This window comes from Akebia trifoliata, chromosome 7 (assembly GCF_017979445.1).
Source record: "Akebia trifoliata isolate Shusen 1 chromosome 7, ASM1797944v1, whole genome shotgun sequence".
Classification (NCBI taxonomy): Eukaryota; Viridiplantae; Streptophyta; class Magnoliopsida; order Ranunculales; family Lardizabalaceae; genus Akebia; species Akebia trifoliata.
The window spans coordinates 31,748,406-31,767,245 of NC_141381.1; the positions used below are offsets into that span (position 1 = coordinate 31,748,406).

The 18,840-nt window shown below is 36.4% G+C and overlaps 2 protein-coding genes and 1 long non-coding RNA gene across 4 annotated transcripts; 1 reads left to right on the forward strand and 2 right to left on the reverse strand.

The window, feature by feature from the left end:
• Nucleotides 1–2,279: 2,279 nt before the first annotated feature.
• EMB1579 (ATP/GTP-binding protein family) lies at nt 2,280–12,278 on the forward strand. 2 transcript variants are annotated; one of them, XM_086448499.1, is made up of 23 exons: nt 2,280–2,495; nt 3,429–3,526; nt 3,660–3,863; nt 4,299–4,586; nt 4,698–4,724; nt 4,816–4,889; nt 5,150–5,818; nt 5,922–5,967; nt 6,629–6,721; nt 6,813–6,868; nt 7,100–7,217; nt 7,405–7,613; nt 7,697–7,760; nt 8,200–8,376; nt 8,496–8,520; nt 8,607–8,630; nt 8,712–9,697; nt 9,802–9,876; nt 9,961–10,035; nt 10,120–10,521; nt 11,454–11,741; nt 11,835–11,897; nt 11,995–12,278. In XM_086448499.1, the coding sequence occupies exons 2-23, from the start codon at nt 3,455–3,457 to the stop codon at nt 12,082–12,084; spliced, it is 4,125 nt and encodes a 1,374-aa protein (XP_086304625.1). In that variant the 5' UTR covers nt 2,280–2,495; nt 3,429–3,454; the 3' UTR covers nt 12,085–12,278. The 2 variants fall into 2 exon arrangements, with proteins under 2 accessions (XP_086304625.1, XP_086304624.1); XM_086448498.1 differs by having other exon boundaries at nt 8,607–9,697.
• An 802-nt stretch (nt 12,279–13,080) lies between these two features.
• Nucleotides 13,081–15,879, reverse strand: SDG35 (SET domain protein 35). The gene has a single exon (XM_086448501.1). It carries the CDS (start codon nt 14,793–14,795, stop codon nt 13,218–13,220), a length of 1,578 nt encoding a protein of 525 aa, XP_086304627.1. The 5' UTR covers nt 14,796–15,879; the 3' UTR covers nt 13,081–13,217.
• A 632-nt stretch (nt 15,880–16,511) lies between these two features.
• On the reverse strand, nt 16,512–18,172 carry LOC147399086 (uncharacterized). The gene is made up of 2 exons (XR_015180095.1): nt 17,402–18,172; nt 16,512–16,817 (listed from the first exon to the last, which is right to left on the reverse strand). It is a non-coding gene; the product is annotated as an uncharacterized LOC147399086 (long non-coding RNA).
• Between the last annotated feature and the right edge of the window lie 668 nt (nt 18,173–18,840).

Consider the following 18,840-nt stretch of genomic DNA (forward strand, 5'->3'; position numbering starts at 1 on the left):
AATCTCTATGAGAGTTAGGCCATTATAGTTGTCAACGTGTATGGATGTGGACCTTAACTCCTTTCGGGGCTAATTGACACTCGAATTCAGGTTTTTGGTGACGTCAATAGTAGGCAACATGACCCCTTACTTTAGATTTGAGTGAAACAAATGAATCATCTTTCTTATTCCCACCTTAATTATAGACGAGTGCGGGTGTTCTTTTAATGATATTAAAAGAGTGTTGTGGAGGCTCACCCTTTATGCAATCTGTCTGGTTATTTGAAAGGAACGTAACGTCAGGTGTTTTGAAGAAAAAGAAGCATCAGCTGATGAGGTGTCTTTCACAATGCTTTCGTGCATCTTCTTCTGATCCAAGGTTTTCTTTGAGTTTAAGAATGTATTTTTTGGTGATTTTGTGTTAAGATTGGATTGGATTTGTAGTAATTCGTGCTAGTTTTTGTAGTCTGTTGTGTTTTTTATTGTCTTTGTATTGTTAATTGGTTTTCTCGACCAATTTTTCAATAAAATTCGTTATCTATCAAAAAAATAAATAAGTTATATGAGTGTTGTCATATAGATAATTTTGTTATTTTGTTACAATTGATTGCTTTCTTTCTCTGTTTCAATCTCATTCCTTCGAAGTCTCACTTTCTTAATATATGGTTCCGTCTCCCTCTCTTTCATTTAATTATAATGTTATTTATCTTATCTTTATAGCTCTAATTCAATCAAAATTTCTATAGTTTTGATTAATTATATACCCAGATCTATTATCTCTAATCCAAATTAGAAAAATTTATACTATTAATACACAACATTACGTGTGGTACATCTACAATGTATCGATTTGCTGAGTGGTAACCTATAGGTACTAAATATCATGTACATATTTAGTGACAGATTAAGAGTATTACGTCTCACAATTTACAAATCATGTTGTTTTATTTGTTGAAACTTGCAAGAGATCTATAATTTTTGATAAGATGATAAGGGAAGAAGGCTTATTGGTCTACCACTCCATTTTTGGTTAACCTCCCACAATCCTATAAAGTTTTGTAACAATTTCTAGTTCGACTAAGCTTTGCAAGAATTCGTTGTAAATTCTTAAAAATGTTGATGTGATTTAATCAATGTTCAAAATCACGAATCTACACTCATCAGGGTGGGGGCTCAGTGGTATGACGTAGTAACATGGGTTTGCTCCCCTTGGTTGTGAGTTCAAAATTAAGTAATTACAAACTCCCCCTGATTAAAATGAAACACGTGGTTGTGGGCATTGCTTGGGCCGCCAGCTAGTTATAGTCTCACCAATGTGAGTATTCTCCCTAGGTCAACAAAAAAAAAAAAAAATCATAAATCTACCGACCTTGTAATCATGCGACAATTTAATAAATAAGAACAAATTGCCCTTAGTCCTCATCTTAACCTTTGTGTGAATTATTTTGAAAAATGGATATTTTTGATGCACTTGGGCTTGGTAAAAATTAGAGATATCCCTAGATTTTAAGACTTTTAACATACACGTAGACTTTGATCTTCTGCGAGAGAAATAAAAATTGATCAAAATACTCCCATCTCAACTTCTTATTAAAATCTTTGATTTCCCTTGAACCCAATCATTTATGATGCAAAGAAATTGTTAAGCAAAAGCATAACAAAAATAAAGATAAAAGAACACATAAATTTTTTGTGGTTCAACAAATTGTCTACATCTATTGAGGAGAGGAGAAAAATTCACTATCAACGATAAAGATTACAAACTCTTTGTCCCACAGTCGAAATGAATGTCACAAAGCAAAAACATAAAAGAAATCCTACTCGAAAATACAATATATGCCAAGCCGAGCCCATTTCACATTGGGAAAAGTCTCTTTTAATATTGTCTTGCTTCTTGAAGCCTAATCCCAATAAGAAAACTAGACATCTCACAAGAAAAATTAAGCCACCACAATCTTCAAACATGAGGAACAAGACATGATTTTGGGGGTGGTTTAAGGAGATGGGTTTTGGGGAATAAAAATGAATGATTTCGACAAACGTTTGAACATTAGGTTGGATACATATTTTTTTTTCTAAGGGTGGAGGGTTATCAAGGCTTTTGGTAGAGGGTAAGGACGAGGGCATTTCAATCATTTTCTGTAAGCCTTATAAAGAAGACTGAAGTCGAGGAGACATCTATTACAGATGGCTATTCTTTGGTCCTCATATCTTAAACACTCGACTTTACATATTAGAGATACACACCTTAGAATTTTCTCGTAACTTCCGTGCGCCGTACTATTTCGGTGCATGTTAGCACCCTACTCTATCCCTTACTCTTTGTGCGCGGCAGCCGCCCTTCAGTTTCCACACCAAACATATAACCTGACTCACTCTTAGGGTTTTCTGTCATCTCCCGCGTACGTTATCTTCATTGCGCTTCGATGATAGGATGAAAAACTCTAATTTGCTCTTCTTAGATTAATAATCGACGAACAAAATCTCTTTGAGCTGCTCTCATTTCTTCTCCAAAGGTATTTTCCCCCCCTTAAACATCGTTATTAATTAAGGAATTAGGGCACAGTGTTCTCATTTCTATTTTTCGTTTTTTGGTTTAGATAGCACAGTTTTTTGGATCTGTTGTTGCTGATGATTTTACAAGATTAAAGTTCATGTTTTTCGTTATGTTGGTGGGAGAGATTCGATAAGATTTTATCGGATTTATAATTTTGGTAGAACGATTTTAATGATTTTAGCGATATTGATTTGTTTTATGTATCGGTAGGTAGTGTTGGTTCTTGGTGTTCATGATCAAATTTTAGCTCTAAATCTATGTGAAATTTCTTTCAGATTCAATCTGAATTATATGACAAAAATTATCTTTAATTACGTGCTAAATACAGACTGGACTGGAACTTCACCATTATAGAGATTATTTTGATTTGTAGATTTTACATGTTTGTTACTTAGATATGTAATGAGGGCCACATGTCAAAAGTCATTTTGAGAGGCTTATCAGAACAAGAAGGGTTCTTTAATTGTGTTGCAGAACAACTTTCAAAAACTTTGATATTTGGTTACTTCTATATATTTACTTAATTCATTTAATATAATACCAAAGAAATTGTTGGTCGCTTAGCTGATAGAAAAAATTTGAAGTAATAAATTTCAATTAATAGTGACATTGTGCTAAACTTACTTCAAGAAATGGTGGTTTGTTTCGGCTGGATGTGAATGTAAATTATCTCGTTAATGTAAAGAAAGATAGAAAAACAGAATCTTGGTGCCTACAAAGAAAATTGACAATAAAACAGGAGATATCTGTCAGAGGGTCTTCCTTTTTAAGAAAAAAAAATTCTATTTAGAAGGGTTATATGTTAAGAGGCTTTTAAAATATGTCATGCCATATGTGTGGCATTTTATTTGATATTATCCCTTATCTGTGCCATTTTCATGGTTTCACTTAGGTTTCGTTTCTTCTTCACGAGAAGAAATGTATTCTTCCCGGGGGAGTAATGCCTATGGGCAGCAGTCATATTCAGCACAGCAGGCGTACGGTCAAAATGTAAGCATATATTGTTAAATTATATATCCATGTAAAATAGTTAGCATTTTGAATCATTACCAATACAAAGCCTCAAGTACATTTTCTTAATAAAAGTGATGTGTTATCTTGGCTTGTGGTGGCCTATCTGTAGTCTGGATCTGCTTATCCCGGAAGTTCTATTGGAGGCGCTGATGGAGCCTCTCAGCTTTCTATGCCCTCTCGGCATTCATCTATGCTAGGTAGTTCCCAAGAAGCAGACATTGGTGGATATAGAGCCCATCCTTCTGCTGCAGCTCATTATGGGGGACAATATGGGGCTTTGTATGGCTCATCTACTTCGAGCAATGCTCAACAGGTCAGGGATTTGACTTCTTTTTACACATGAACTCCATTCATGTGTAGCCCGGTGTAAGCATTCACTTTGTTTGTGTGCTTCTAGTAATTTGCATTCTTAATTTGTGCAGGTGCTAGTATACTTGTTTTTTTTTTCCTGCAAATACAAAATGGGGAATCTTATAGTTCTTTTTTTTCATTTTTGGTCTTAATCATCATCATTATCTCCAAACTGTTAGTGTTCTTCTGTAGAAGTCTTTTTTTTTGTTGTCATTGTTACTTGGTTTGATGTTTGTGTTGTCTGGGATTTGCACTAAATGTCTCCTTTATTATAACTTTTCTGTTATACTAAAAAAAATGTGAGGATCGGATTTCAGTTGGAATTTCATTATTGTAGCACGAGAGCATCTATTACTGAATGAACCTTTTAACTTTGGCATGTGTGCTCTTATTACAGGTTTCTGCATTGACTGGAAAGGGGGCAGGTTCCTCAGCCCTTCAAGGTCGTACTGCTTATGCCTCTGCTATGGAAGAGTCCCCCAAGTTTGCATCTGGTGATTATGTGTCATCATCAAGCCATGGATATGGTCAAAAAGGTGATCAGTACTCCTCAGGGAAGATGTCAGATTATCCTTCCATAGACAGAAGGAACTATGGCGAGCAGAGTGCTTATATTGGGAGGGACTTGCAAAGTGAACCAACCAGACGATATACTGATTCAGTTGGTCTTGGTCATCAACATCAGGTATGGTGCACACCTTTCCTTTCCCGGTTTGTTTTGGTGTTTTTTTTTTTTTTCGTGCTTTAGTTCAATAATAACCTGACCTTTTACTATTTCTTTTGGCTTCTGCTACAGCCTGAGATGTATGATCACATCGACCAGGTATTCATTTTTGCTACACATGTACAATTGTATATTAAGTCTTGTAGTCTGGTAAAGATAACATTCTAATTTGTTGTAAAATGTTCACAAGGCGTCGTTACTTCGACAACAACAAATGCTGAAGTCTCAATCAATGCAATCTGCTTCTTTGGATGGGAGTGCTAGGTACTTCTCTATAATTGCTAAATTATTTTATTATTTGACTTGGACTGCTGGTTCTTGTGGGGAAACTTGTGTGGTTTGTGAGTAAACAGTTTATTTAGGGTTGATCCTTCTTTACATAATAAACGGCTTATGCTCAATCCTGCTCAGTATTTGGCATGAGAGACCTTTCTTTACCAACAGCGATGGTGTAGGCATTGCACAATTATGTCAGATACTCTTGTATTTCTTACTACACTGAGTAGCATTCACATTTCTGGCAGACCAACTGATTACCTTGCAGCAAGGGGTGCTACTACTATTCGTCATGCAACCCAAGATCTTACTTCCTATGGTGCAAGAATGGATGTCGATCCTCGCAATTTGTCAATGCTTAGTGGTTCCTATGGTGCACAACACCAGGTGTCCATTTTAGGGGCAGCACCTCGAAGAAATGTCGATGATCTCATGTACGCGCAGAGTTCCGCTGGCGCAGGTTATGGGGTGAGCTTGCCTCCCGGTCGTGACTATGCCACGGGAAAAGGACTTCGGGGATCACTGGAATCTGATTATCCAGGTAGTCTTATGACACACAGTGGACATCCAAGCGTTGGAGGATCCAGGATCGATGAACGAAAAGATGATCGGGGTGGGTATCGTCGGGATCTCGAGATTAGGGAGGAGGAGCGTCGCAGGGAGCGTGATAGAGAGAAAGAACGAGAAAGGGAGAAGGATCGTGAACGGGAACGAGAACGAGAAAGAGCGCGTGAAAGGAAACGCCTTCTGGAGCGACGGGACAAAGAGAGAGAACGAGAACGAGAACGCAAAATTGGAACTGAAATTAAGCGTGAACGAACTCCACCAAAAATCACTAAAGAACAACGTGGCCCCTCTTCGGTGAGGGAGGATAAATCTTTACGACGAGATTCCCCGCGTCATGAGGCTTTGCATAGGTGGATCTTGATTTTTTCGTTTTGTGCCCTGCTATAGTTCTGAATGGATTGCTGCTTCGTATGCTGCCTTTTTAACTAACTGTGTGTTCTGTTATTCCTGAAGGCGTCATTCACCTATTAGAGAAAAAAGGAGAGAGTATATCTGCAAGGTAAAATCATATAAGAACTTAGTCGTTCAATGATGTTGGGAATTTGTCAACCGTGAAGCTATGGAGTTGAGGCCTTTTTTATAGGATCTTATCTTGTTTCTTCTTATCCTTTGGCTATGGGGTTGAGGGTTTCTTCTTGGGAACATGTTTTTCTCTTCTTATCCTTTGGCTATCTCTAGGATATTCGGATACACCTCGCTGTCTCTAGGATATTGGGATAATACACCTCTTCTGAGATATTGTTCTGGAACTTTTATTAGTGGGCAGTTTCTTAATCACCAGGATATTTGTAAGACTTCTATTTCCAGGATTTCTATGTAGAAGCTTAGGAATCAATTAGAATTCATTACTAGTGGGGGTCTCTTAGGACGACCTAATATATGCAATGTGTTTGTGGCATTGTTTATTTTTAGTCTGTCTTTGGTATTGATGGTGGATGTTATGCTACTAGAGCCATACAGCACTGGAAAGAGAGAATCGATTGAACACTTAAAAACGAGTTGACCTTGCAGTCATAATAGACTTCAATTTCTCTTCATATAATAATTATCTTGTGGTAGCTGATTCATGTTCCTGGATTTTGTTTCATATAACTCTGTACCTTTGAGAGCTCTGTTTGTGAAAATAATAGCTTGTCGTAATTGAGGTAGTATACTTGCAGGTTTATCCATCCTGTTTGGTAGACATCGAAAGGGATTATCTATCCATAAATAAGCGATATCCCAAACTATCAATTTCTCCTGAATTCTGTAAGGTATGACCCTTTTATTTATTTTGGTTGCAAGAGATACAGTTTTGTACACTTTTGAAACTGAGATTTGGCATGACACCCCAATTGTATTTAGGTTGTGGTGAACTGGTCAAGGGAGAATCTGAAACTTTCTTTACACACTCCTGTCAGGTACTTACTTTAGATTCTATTTAAGTACCTTTTAAAGTTTCTAATGGTTTCTGCCTTACCTTTTTATATGTTGTCTCTCCCAAGTTTTTTAGGCGTCTAATTCTTTAACTTGTCATTATTTTCAATTGTACTGAAGTTTATACATGTCAATGTCATACTTTCAATTTGCATTTAAATCTTGGTGTATAGACCCGTCTAAATCAAAGTTCATTACCTTGTTGAATGGAACAGCTTTGAGCATGACCTTGTTGAGATAGAGAGCAGTGCTGAGCAGAAGGAGCCATCAACTAAGCCTTTAGTTGAGGAATCAGGGAAATCAAGATGTGGAAGTACAGTGTGGAATGCAAAGGTGAATAATAGACATATTAAGATATATTTTGTGTAAATACATCAAAATTTAGTATTATATTATGAATTTGTGATGTTTTTATTGCATTGTAAAAATTGATGTATGGAATTGACAAGGTGATTTGTGAATGGTTCATACTCTGTTTACTGTAATTTAGTAAATTTGCTAATCAGAATGCGCATTTCAGGTGATTCTGATGAGTGGCATCAGTAGGGATGCTTTGGAAGAGCTATCTTCTGAAAAAAGCTTTGATGACCGCATACCACATATCAATAACATCCTAAGGTTCGCTTTTCTTAGGAAAGACCGTTCCTTCATGGCAATTGGAGGCCCATGCAATGTTGTTGATGGTGGGGATCCATTGGTTAATGACTCCTTGATTCAAACTGCTATGAGGTGAGTTCTTCATTTATATTTGACTTGGGTATAGATATGGGTTTTCACCAACTAAACTTGTAGTGGAAATGTCATTGTTGTAGATATGCGAAAGATTTAACTCAACTCGATCTACACAACTGCCAGCACTGGAATCGCTTCCTTGAGGTAATGTTTCCCTCCCTCCCATTCATTCTCGTTTTTTGTCATTGTGCTTCATGTCACTTGTTTGATATTAAAGTTAGTCATCGTTGTTAGATAAAAAATTTGGATTTAAGTAATAGTACGGTGTTTTGATGCATGGCCGAGTTGGTCTGATCATGACTGAACTGATTAAATTTGTTACATGATTTTGTACTTTCTCTGGCAAGGTTGCACTAACAACTACAACGGAAAAAGGAAAAAACAAAAGAATGTAGTCTCTCGTCAACTTAGGTTTTAATTGAATTATTGAAATATTAGCAATTTGTTTTATTTGTGAAGCCTTTGTATTATATAATCTACTGGTTCTGTTTATTCTTTCTTCATAAGATTTATCCCTTAGAACTGTCCCTGATATGTTTATGTCCCGATTAATATTTCTTGATTCTTAACTTGGTGTTTGCAGATACACTATGATAGAGTTGGCAAAGATGGGTTGTTTAGCCATAAAGAGATCACTGTACTGTTTATTCCAGATTTGTCCGAATGTCTTCCATTGTTGAATGCATGGCGAGATCAATGGCTCGCACACAAGAAGAACGTGATTGAGAGAGAGCGGCATCTTGCTTTACTGAAGGAGAAGGTTTGTTATTGCTTATTTTGCTGAAGGAGTTGTTTTTACTATTGTTTTCAATTATTTATTTATTTATTTTTGGGTTTACTATACTTGTGCCGTCTTAATTTTTCTACTTGTTATTCTAGAAATCTTCTGAGGAGGCAGTGAAAGGTAAATTAGTGACTCTAAAAACATATTTTCGTTATAATTGATTGTATTTTTTCATTTAACTGATATCCAGTAACCTATTTTTCTAGGGGTTCAAAGTCATATAAAATCTGGTAAGGATATTGATTCCCCAAAAAGTGTCAAACAGTTGCACAATAAACTTGCTGAACAACCAGTTGATGGTAAGAAAACAGGGAAAGAGGGTGGTAAAGAAATGCAGGAAAATGACAAAAAAATACAGAACAAAGATGTTGGTGATGTGGGAGGGGATGGCAAGCATGTCGAGAAAAAGGAAGAAGAATCTGTTCAGAAGCCTGGGAAGAAGAAAATCATCAAGAAAGTTGTGAAACAGAAGGCTGTGAAGAAGAAAATTGGAGGGGAGGATACACCAAGCAAAGAAAGTGAGAAGATGGATGATAAAGATGTTGAAGACAAACTAGACAAACCTGAACAGGAAATTACTGTTCTACAGGATGGGGCTTCTGTTGATCCTTCTAGTGTTAAAATTTTTGCGAGAAAGAAAATTGTGAAAAAGGTCCCTGTCGGAAAGTCTGCTGAGAAAGAAAAAGGTTTAAACGCTGATGAAATGCAAACCGACAAGGATAAAATAGATCCTCAAGAAGTTGGTGTTAAAAAATCCGGAAAGAAGAAAATCATTAAAAGGGTACCTAAAAAAAAGGCTACTGAAGTAGATGACAAAGGTGCTAGTGCAGACAGCAAAAAGGATGGTAATAAAGATGAGAACAAGGTGGTCCAGAAAGGATCTGAAACAGAAAAAATGAAAGAACAAGCTGCAAATGCCGACAAGCCTGTGATTGAAGGGAAAAAAGCAGAAAGCAAAATAAGTTCCAAAATGGAGTCAAAAATGAAATCAGCTGAGAAACAGGAGGATGGTGGTATCGTGAGTGAGAAAGAAATAAAGGATGTCAAGGTGGGTAAGAAGGAAGGAAATGGGATGAATGATAAAAAGACCGAGGCTGCCAAAGAGAAAGGCTCAGGTAAGGATGGTCACACTGGAAAGAGAGAGAGAACAAAAGATGAGAAGGAGAAAAATATCAAAGATGGGAAAGATGAATCCAGGCACAAATCAAGTAAGGAACTGAGAGAAAAGGGAAAGCCTGAGGAACCTCCGAAGCAGCCCGGCTTGATTCTACAAACAAAATGGAGCAAAGATTCTAAAGTGAGTTGAAAGTAACTTAAATTTCATATGAATTTTATGTATCTAAATTGTATTAAAGCAAGCTTGTTAAATGTAAATTTCTGATTATGAATTTTTTTTTGCAGCTTCGCTCAACATCACTTTCTTTGGATTCACTTTTGGACTATAATGACAAGGATATTGAGGAATCAACATTTGAGGTTTGTTTTTTCTTCTTTATTCTATTTGAGGTTCACCATCTAGAAACCAAGTTCTTTTCATATCTAATCGTTCTCCGTTTACAGCTTTCGTTATTTGCTGAATCACTCTATGAAATGCTTCAGTATCAAATGGGTTGTCGCCTTTTATCATTTCTCCAGGTTGGTTCCAAATGATTAATCTGGATATTTATGATGTTTTTTTTTACTGATTTGGTTTCCTAATTATGCTTTCTCTATGCATAGAAACTGCGGCTTAATTTTGTGAACAAACGAAATCAACGAAAAAGACAACGTGATGAAACCCCCCAGAACGGAAGTGACAAGGGTAACTCTGCAAAGAAGCGTCTAAAGAAAACTGCTGAGCTTCCTGTGAAGAGTGAACCACTCATATCAGAAAAACTGGATGCAGCTAATCCAGATCATGAATCAACTGTGGAAAAGGAGGTGTCAGTCAAATCTGAAACACTGGATGCTTCTAATCCAGATTATGAAGCAACTGTGGCAAAGGAGGGGGATGCTTATGCAGATGGGGATGATGATGACTCCAAGATGAACAATGAAACAGATGATTATGATCCAGAGGAAGAGGAAGATGAAGATCAGGAAATGGATGATGCCAGCCATCATAATGATGCATCTAAAGAGGCAAGGCTCGTTTTTTCCTTTGTTTATTTGGGCTGATAAGAAAGTATTTTTTCACTAATGGTTTGTGTGATTTTTCACATAACATGGTTCCTACTCATCTAAACACAAAGTCTTGAACCCCCCCCCCCCCCCGGCAAAGTCCTTGTTCAACTTTGCCCAAAATAACATCAGCCCTAAAATCTCCATTACACCTTGTGTGCGTTGTTCTCCTTAGGGGCAATTCGTGGCCTGATTGCTATTCTTATCATTTCTTTTCCAGTTCCATGATTGCTATTTTTATCTCCTTGTATTTGTTGAGTGCAATGTTTCTCTCTATCTTGATTGCAAACCCAGCATTTCTTTGCTTACTAAATGTGGTCTCTTTGCTGGACTCATTGACTTTTTTTTCCCTTGTGGAGAAGGGAAATGTTGTTTTAGATTGACCTCATACTTTCTATGTTTGATGAATAAACATAGTACTTTCAACTAATTGGACAATTCAATTTTATCTTTTTTAATCCAAATACACGTGGAATCAATTTTTGAAGAGAAAAAAAAAGTTTGATGGGTTTGTGAAGTTAGATTTCTCTCTTTTGAAAAAAACACACTTTTGAGAAATAATACAATTTTCATACTGCAGTTTTTGAAAATTTTGATGGAATAAACTGATCCTTGATAATTTCATGAAATGGATAATGATTGACTGAAATTTTTGCAGAATACTGTTGTAGGCACCTTTTTAATGTCTCTACTTAGGGAAAGGGAAATATTATTGTACATTTTTGGGGAATCATGTAACTTGTCTATTGCATTTCTCTTTTCATTAATGGAAGACTGGACGTGCATTATTATTAATCATCACCCCCATGACCCATGATGTTCGACAGTTTATTCGGCACCTCGAGATTGTGTTTTCAATACCTATCTGGTCTCTCTAACTATTACTTGTTCAGGTGGGAGATGACAAGAAGACTGATTCAAAGGCTAAGCTGGAGAAGGAAATAACTGAAGAGAAGGACGAAACAAAAGAATCTGTGGAGGGAGACAAGATTGAAGAAGCAACTGCTGAAGCAGGAGACAATTCAAATGTTGAGAAGAGCAATGATAAAGAAGTAAAGGTTGAGGCCACTAATGAGAAAGATGAGAAAGCAAAGACTGCTGTAAAGGAGCCAACTGTCATCGATAAGGAACTCTTGCAGGCATTCAGATTTTTCGATCGAAATAGAGTGGGCTACATCAAGGTACATCAATTGTGCTTTCCCCTTGTTAGGTCAAGTTGTGTTTATGAGTATTGTGTGAAGAATGGTTAACACTATTTGTACTTGGTTTCTCAGGTTGAAGATTTGAGGTTGATTATCCATAACTTGGGAAAATTCCTTTCTCACAGGGATGTCAAGGTCAGGTTCTTGCACCTTAGCTTTTGGGTTTTCTTGGTTGCTTTTGACTTTTGTCTTTTGGGATTTTGGTTCATTGTAATTGTTTTGTATGGAACAGGAACTCGTGCAAAGTGCACTCCTCGAGAGCAACACAGCGAGAGATAATCGTATACTTTACAATAAGCTGGTGAAGATGTCTGACATTTGAGATTTTGTTGGATAGGGTTGGAGGGTTTTTATTTTTATTTTTTTGACTTTACTTTCTGCATTACCTGGATGAAGTCTGTTTAATTATATGTTTAAAACCTGTCTCTGCGCCAAGTCCTTGTGGAAAGCATGGGATGAGTACTTGGTCTCTGTTTCATTGTTACAGTAGAAGTTTTTGGTCACCAATTTTGAACATTTGCTCCCTTCCATCTTCTTTATCTTTTATTAATCGAGTTCTTTGATGATCCAAACTGGCTTCTATCCAACTGAGGGACTTTTGCCACACTGCAAAAGTTGACAAAATGATAATAAAATTTATGTTTTCATCTCAAATAAAAATTAGACATTTTCGGATCAGAGTTGGTAGCACCACCACCAAATCAAGATTCTAGATATCTCAAATACTTTTTCCCATCCTTAAATCCACGAAGCTATCACAAGTACAAAAACCAGCCTCTCATTTCCAAAACCATTTAACAGAACAAACCAACAGCAAAGGAAACCTATTAAGCTCATGATTCCCATCAAGAAGATGGAGGAGAAATTTCTGACGTGATTTTGAGCAGAAATTGCTTAGTTTCATCAACTTAATCTCAGTTGTTCTGATATTTGTTTTAAATCTTCGGTTTTATATTTTGGGCATGAAACAAGACAACTTGGTGGGGCTTCACAGCAATTATTTGAATCAGTTACTTTGGAAGCTAACATGACATGGACAAATCATTGCGGTCTCAGACAAGTTATGGCCTAGTTTTAAAACTATATAATTCTAGTCGTAAGCTTTAGATTGACAACCTAATGTCCTTAACCAGAGGGCGACAAAGGCACAAACAAAGACATTGTTCATGGTCGTGCAATAAATACCAGAAAACATCCTAAGTTAAGGATGATATGGTAGGCTTGGCGAAAATTAAGCACAAAAGGCTTTGGTCAGCTGCCAAACTCAAGGATTAAAAAACAAAACAAAAAAAAACTATAAAATGGATCATTATTTCACATGAATTCTAAAATCTGAATAACAAATCCTAGTCAAGGAAATTTCAACTCATCATGCTGTAAAACATTCCAAGTCAAATACAATTAAAAGAATAATTAGTTAGTTCTAATGGCTTTGGTCATGAATGCTAATATTGGCTAAAGCTCAAGGAGAGCTCTCATTGCCTGTTTCTTCACCACTTTCCCATACAAACCTCTCCCTAACTTCATTGCTTTTTCCATCTCCACCACTCCTCTACCACTTCTCCTCAACCTCTCCACCACCAATTTCAACACTCTCTCATCGACGCCCACCACCTCTGAGACACTCTCTGCAATAGCCTCTGCTGCTGGGATACGTCTTCCCCACCTCCTCATCACCTTCTCTGAATTGAAAGCTTCTAAAAACACACCGAAAAATGATGCTCTCAAGTAACCCTTCTCCTTCCCTCTCACCATCCATCTTCTCATTCCTTCTTCCAATTTGACAACAATAGTGCCCATATCTGAACCAAACTCAAGAGCTATCTCAATGTCCCTCAACTCCTCTCTATAACCAAAAACTTCCTCGAATCTGCATCTCTTGCAGTTACAATGAAATCCCCATGTCTTAGACATCTCCCTCCGCTTCTCCAATGGCAACAACACATCGAAATAAGGGAATGTGACCTCTTCCCCTTCCTTGACATCTCTGGAAGCATGAACTATCACATGATCTCCAATGTGCAGGCGCCTCGCATTAGGATTGCATGAATGATTGATAAAGGAAGCCAAGATCCATAACCCAACACCAAAATAATCACTCTTCTTTCCAAGAACTTTAGCCCAAATCGTTTCCTCAGTTAATGTGTTTACATCCAAGATGTTTAAAATCCTACCCATTTCAGGTTTCTCCTTTCGAAAGAAACTCTCCTGAGTTTCTGGCCTGAAGAGGCTTATATCAGGAACTTTGAGACCCTCTTCGTCTTCTGCTGTCGACAACGTACAAATCAAATTATGGGTTTTGCTGCATTTTGTTACGACATCGAGAACTTTATCTACAAAGTCCTTCCACATGACCAATTGTGCGCTCTCGTTGGAATCTTCATGGGGTTCGGGCAATATACCCCTACCAATGGCAACTGCCTTGGTGACTAACAACAGAGTGCCAGCTTCCATGTTCTTTGTTGCGAATAGGCCTCGACCACTAATCTCTGACTTCTTGATCTCAATGGAACCTATATATTCAGCGAGTTCCGGAGACTTTCCTCGAAACCCATTCAAGACCCAATCAGACAAATCAAAAGACCCAGTCCTCGATTGGAACTCGAGTTTCTTGCATCGATCTAGATACCCATGAAGGGTTTCGGAGTTCCCATTGGCCTGAGGATCAGAGAGGGCTAATTTGAAGCAATCCAAAGCCATAGTGTACTTATTAAGATTGAGCAAGATTTTACCTTTGCAGAGAAGGGTCTTGAAATGGGTACTCTGTAATTTCAGTGCTTCATCACAATCCTCGAGGGCCTCGGAGTAATTTCTGAGTCGGGATTGTGCTTCAGCTCGATTTGAGAAGGCTAAACAAAGGGATTTCTGGAGCTTAGAGATCTGATCTGAATCAGACTTCTGAGGGGTCTTTGAGAGATGTTCTTGACAGAGAGAGATGAAGTGAGAGTAGATTTCGATAGATTCCTTCCACTCTTCTCTAAGTAGGAGCTCTGTAGCTTTGGATCTTAGCTGCTGCATCATCTCTTCTTCCATCTCTTGGTGTTGTTTCTTTTCTTCAATTTTTCGATAGGGAAGAACGTATTGTTGATTTGTTGTAGTTCAGTTTATATTTTTGAATAAATATGTAACGGTCAGATTTTTATTTTTCAATTCATATTTTTGGAAAGCAACGGCTATATTGGGTTTGGTTTCTACTTTAAATGATGAGTTGTAGAAAAACAATAGTTGCAGGATGTCAATGGGTCGGGTTGATTCTATCGGATCACGCAATATTAGGTCTGGATCTACAGTATGTGATGGATCATGGATGGGATTGAGTATGGATCTCTGGAACTTATTTTCCCCCTATTATTGGATCAGTTTTGGATCCACGCATAACCCAATCCAATCCACTACTTTATTAACTTATCTAGATGACCAATATGATGGGAAACTGAAAATGTGATTTGTTATAGAAATTATATTGGCACACCAACTGTTACTCACATCAAAACACCAATCCTTTTGAAATTAGGTGAATCTCCATTTTCGTGCGCTAAATATGATAAAATTCCAAGTCCAATATACTGTTCATTTTAATTCTCGAATCATGTTTTCCAGTGAATTCGTCACTTCTATAATCAATGATCTCGCTGGTAAAATACCAACGAACGAACCCGCTGTTAAAAATATCATTGAGCTCGTTGATTATAAAAGTAACTTTAAAATTATCTATGGTCTCTTTGGTAATTTTTCAACGAGTTTGCTGATGATAAAAGTGACGAACTCGCTGAAAAATATGTTTTGGGAATTAAAATGAACAGTGTACTGGATTTGGAATTGAACATAAGTTGGGCACGTTTTGGAAAAGAGTTATGACCTCAAGCTGGTACCTTATATTACACATCTTGACGGGAAAATCATCTATGATTCCCATACATTCTCACATCAAGATGTGTGATGTGAGGTACAATCTTGAGGTCGCTTCAGCATTATTCTTTGGAAAATATCTCTTAAAATTAAATGACATAGTCTGGTGTGTTATAAGTAAAAAAAATTGGTATGTTGATAGAACCTCTCTTTGATTACTATGGCCCACAGATTACGAATGAGCAACGCCCACCTGCTCAAAAGTTGTGGACCCACCATCAATGCTAGAACAAAATTCTGAGTAGTCAAAGTTCTAAAATAAAGTATAATTGTTTAATGGCTAGGATCATATTATTGATCTAATACTTGGACAGTTGGTTTTCGGCTAATCATAAAGATAATCAGTGGCCACTGATCTGTGGCTGTGGACCCACATCAAATCCATGAGATTCTATGGCTGGGATCTTCCAATTCATCTGACTTTCAGGACCTGATTTGGTGAAGCCTATACAACATAGATTCCGGTCTGGATTCAAACAAACTATCATCTTGAGTGGGCCCACACCTCTGTGCCACCTGTTATAAATTTGATATTTCTTTATTAACAATCACTAAGTGTGTGTTTGGTAACACTTGTGAAAGTCTGAATATTCAGACTTCAGAATCAAAATTCAGGAGTTTTGAACTAGCTGGGGACACTCGACGAAACTTCTGAAGTCTAATTTCTAATTTCTAAACTTTACGTGTTTCCAGATTTTAGACTTGAGAAGTGTTACCAAACACAACCTTAGATGACTCAATCATATTCATACCGACTTTCTTTAAAAAATAAATAGAATTCAAATTTAATGGTCACTTATGACAAAGTCAAACATAACCTCTTGAGATAAGTCATTCAAGTAAGAGAAAAACTATGGTCTTTGATTCCTCTAATGCCCTTTGTTAGGCCTCAATACACCCTCTGTTTTTATTCTTTTTCTGATGAATGATAATTCATCTTATTTAACCCTAAAAAAAAGGGGAAAAATCATAAGAAAAATTTACAAAAATATATATGAAAAAAAAAAAACCCAAAAAATTAAACTAAGGTACAGAGGCATCACAATTCACAAGAGCAAACATTAACAACCATTATTGCATAATGGGCCAATTCTAGTATTTCACTCTGTTTAAGCCCATTCAACTCCCTCTCCATTCTACCTCTACCTGAAAAAAAAAAAATGATGATAAAAATTAATTATAAATAAAATTAAATAAATAAAAATAGGGTACACATTTATTTATTTATTTTTAAATTAGGAAAAGTATTTTTACTTTCTTTTTTTTTTATTGGCAAAAAAAAATTTCTCTTGCTTGCTTGCCCATAGATTCAACACCAGTTTGGAAGGTTAATATATAGTTTAATTAATCTAATAAATCTCAATTTCAACACTCAATATTAACATATTACAATCAAATTAGAGGGAGTGGGAGTGGCTATCGATTAAAAAAAAAAAAAAAAAAAAATCAAATAATAGAGCAAAAAAAGGTTTTAGAAAAATAATTACTATCATCAAATATTTATGTAAAAAATTTGAGATCGACAAAATGAATATTACTTTATTCAATTATGTTTTTTCACACTTGTGTTCATATATGCTTTTATTTCTTCAAAGTTATTATCATAATAAGCAAGTTAAAGGTTCTAAAAAACAAAGATTCCAATCTAGACAGAATTGAACCTCTTGTAGGAAAGACATGGCTACATAAACTAATGAATTAAAAGAAGAAAGAAAAAGAAAAAAACTTACCTGAAAAATTAATTATAAAAATGGTTGGTTCAAAGTCTGCGAGTGAAGAGATCGGCCAAAGCTTCAGCCAAGGAAAACACTACTCTCCAAAGCAGTGATAGCAGTCCTGCGAAGATCGTTATAGTCGGCATATGGACAGGACCGGACCACTGGTTTTCTTTGTAAAGAAATGAGAGGTCTTATAACTTAAAATGAATACTTGTGTGATGCAGAGGCGTATGAATCTTATCTAGTCAAAGTATATATATATATAGAGAGAGAGAGAGAAGCTTTTTGTGGAGATAGATGAGAAAAAATTGGCATAGTTGACCATTCAACATGATGACTATATCAACAGATCTAGAAAAATATCACTTTTATAAAATATGGAAGAAAAAAAAAAAGGTGAAGTTTAGAACCCTTGTGGACTTGTGAACCAAATTCGACCAGAGAGGTGTAATTTCTAGCTAGTTGGGTTTCAAGAAATTAGGTGATTTTGACTTCACTCGAGAAAATTGCCCATAGTAGGACGACCTCCCCTTGGGTCATCCATTATACGACACAACATCATAATCAATGACACCCATGTTTTAAAATTTTAATATTAAGGGTTACTTCAAGTTCTTGAGATATTTTGGCTGACAATAAGGGTGGAAGTAATAAAAATATCGAAAACCATGGTCGCTAAAACAACTTTCCAATTAATCAAACCAAATAACCATATGGAGAAAATACATAAAAATACACAACATTTTGTTATACATTCGCTCAGATATTTAAGTTATATATATGCGAGATCATCCTCACAAAAAATCAGATCAATCCATAACTTCAAACCCATATTTTGAAAAATGATTGTTTTTACGTATGATTTTACTTATATCCTTTAAAGGCTCCTCTATATATATATATAAGGTCCCGTTCGCCACCCAACCATTTACCCAACAATTTGCTAAACATGTTTTGTCCTACATGAGTTAGAAGTTTTGGAATAGGCTGATTTTTGGTGAGGATGATCTCTATGGTGAGGAGATCATCCACATAAAAAATCAGTCCATTCCAAAACTTCTAACGCCATCACAAATGATTTACAAAAAATGGACGGTCCACGATTTTTCAATTTGTAAACATGGGGTTAGAAGTTTTGGAATGGGCTGATTTTTGGTGAGGATGATCTTCTAACCGTAGAGATCATCCTCACCAAAAATCAGCTCATTCCAAAACTTCTAACCCATGTAGGACAAAACATGTTGGGCAAATGGTTGGGTGCTGAACATTTCCCATATATATATATATATGCGCAAAACCTTCACGTGTTGGTATCAACCTTTTGAAAGATGACATGAGGACGAAGGCCTGTTTCTCAAAAGGGCAGATTTTCTTTAAAATGATCCCTTCTAGTTCGTGCTAGACCCTTAAGAAGAAAATATAAAGATGATGTTGGGAAATAAGAAAGGTTC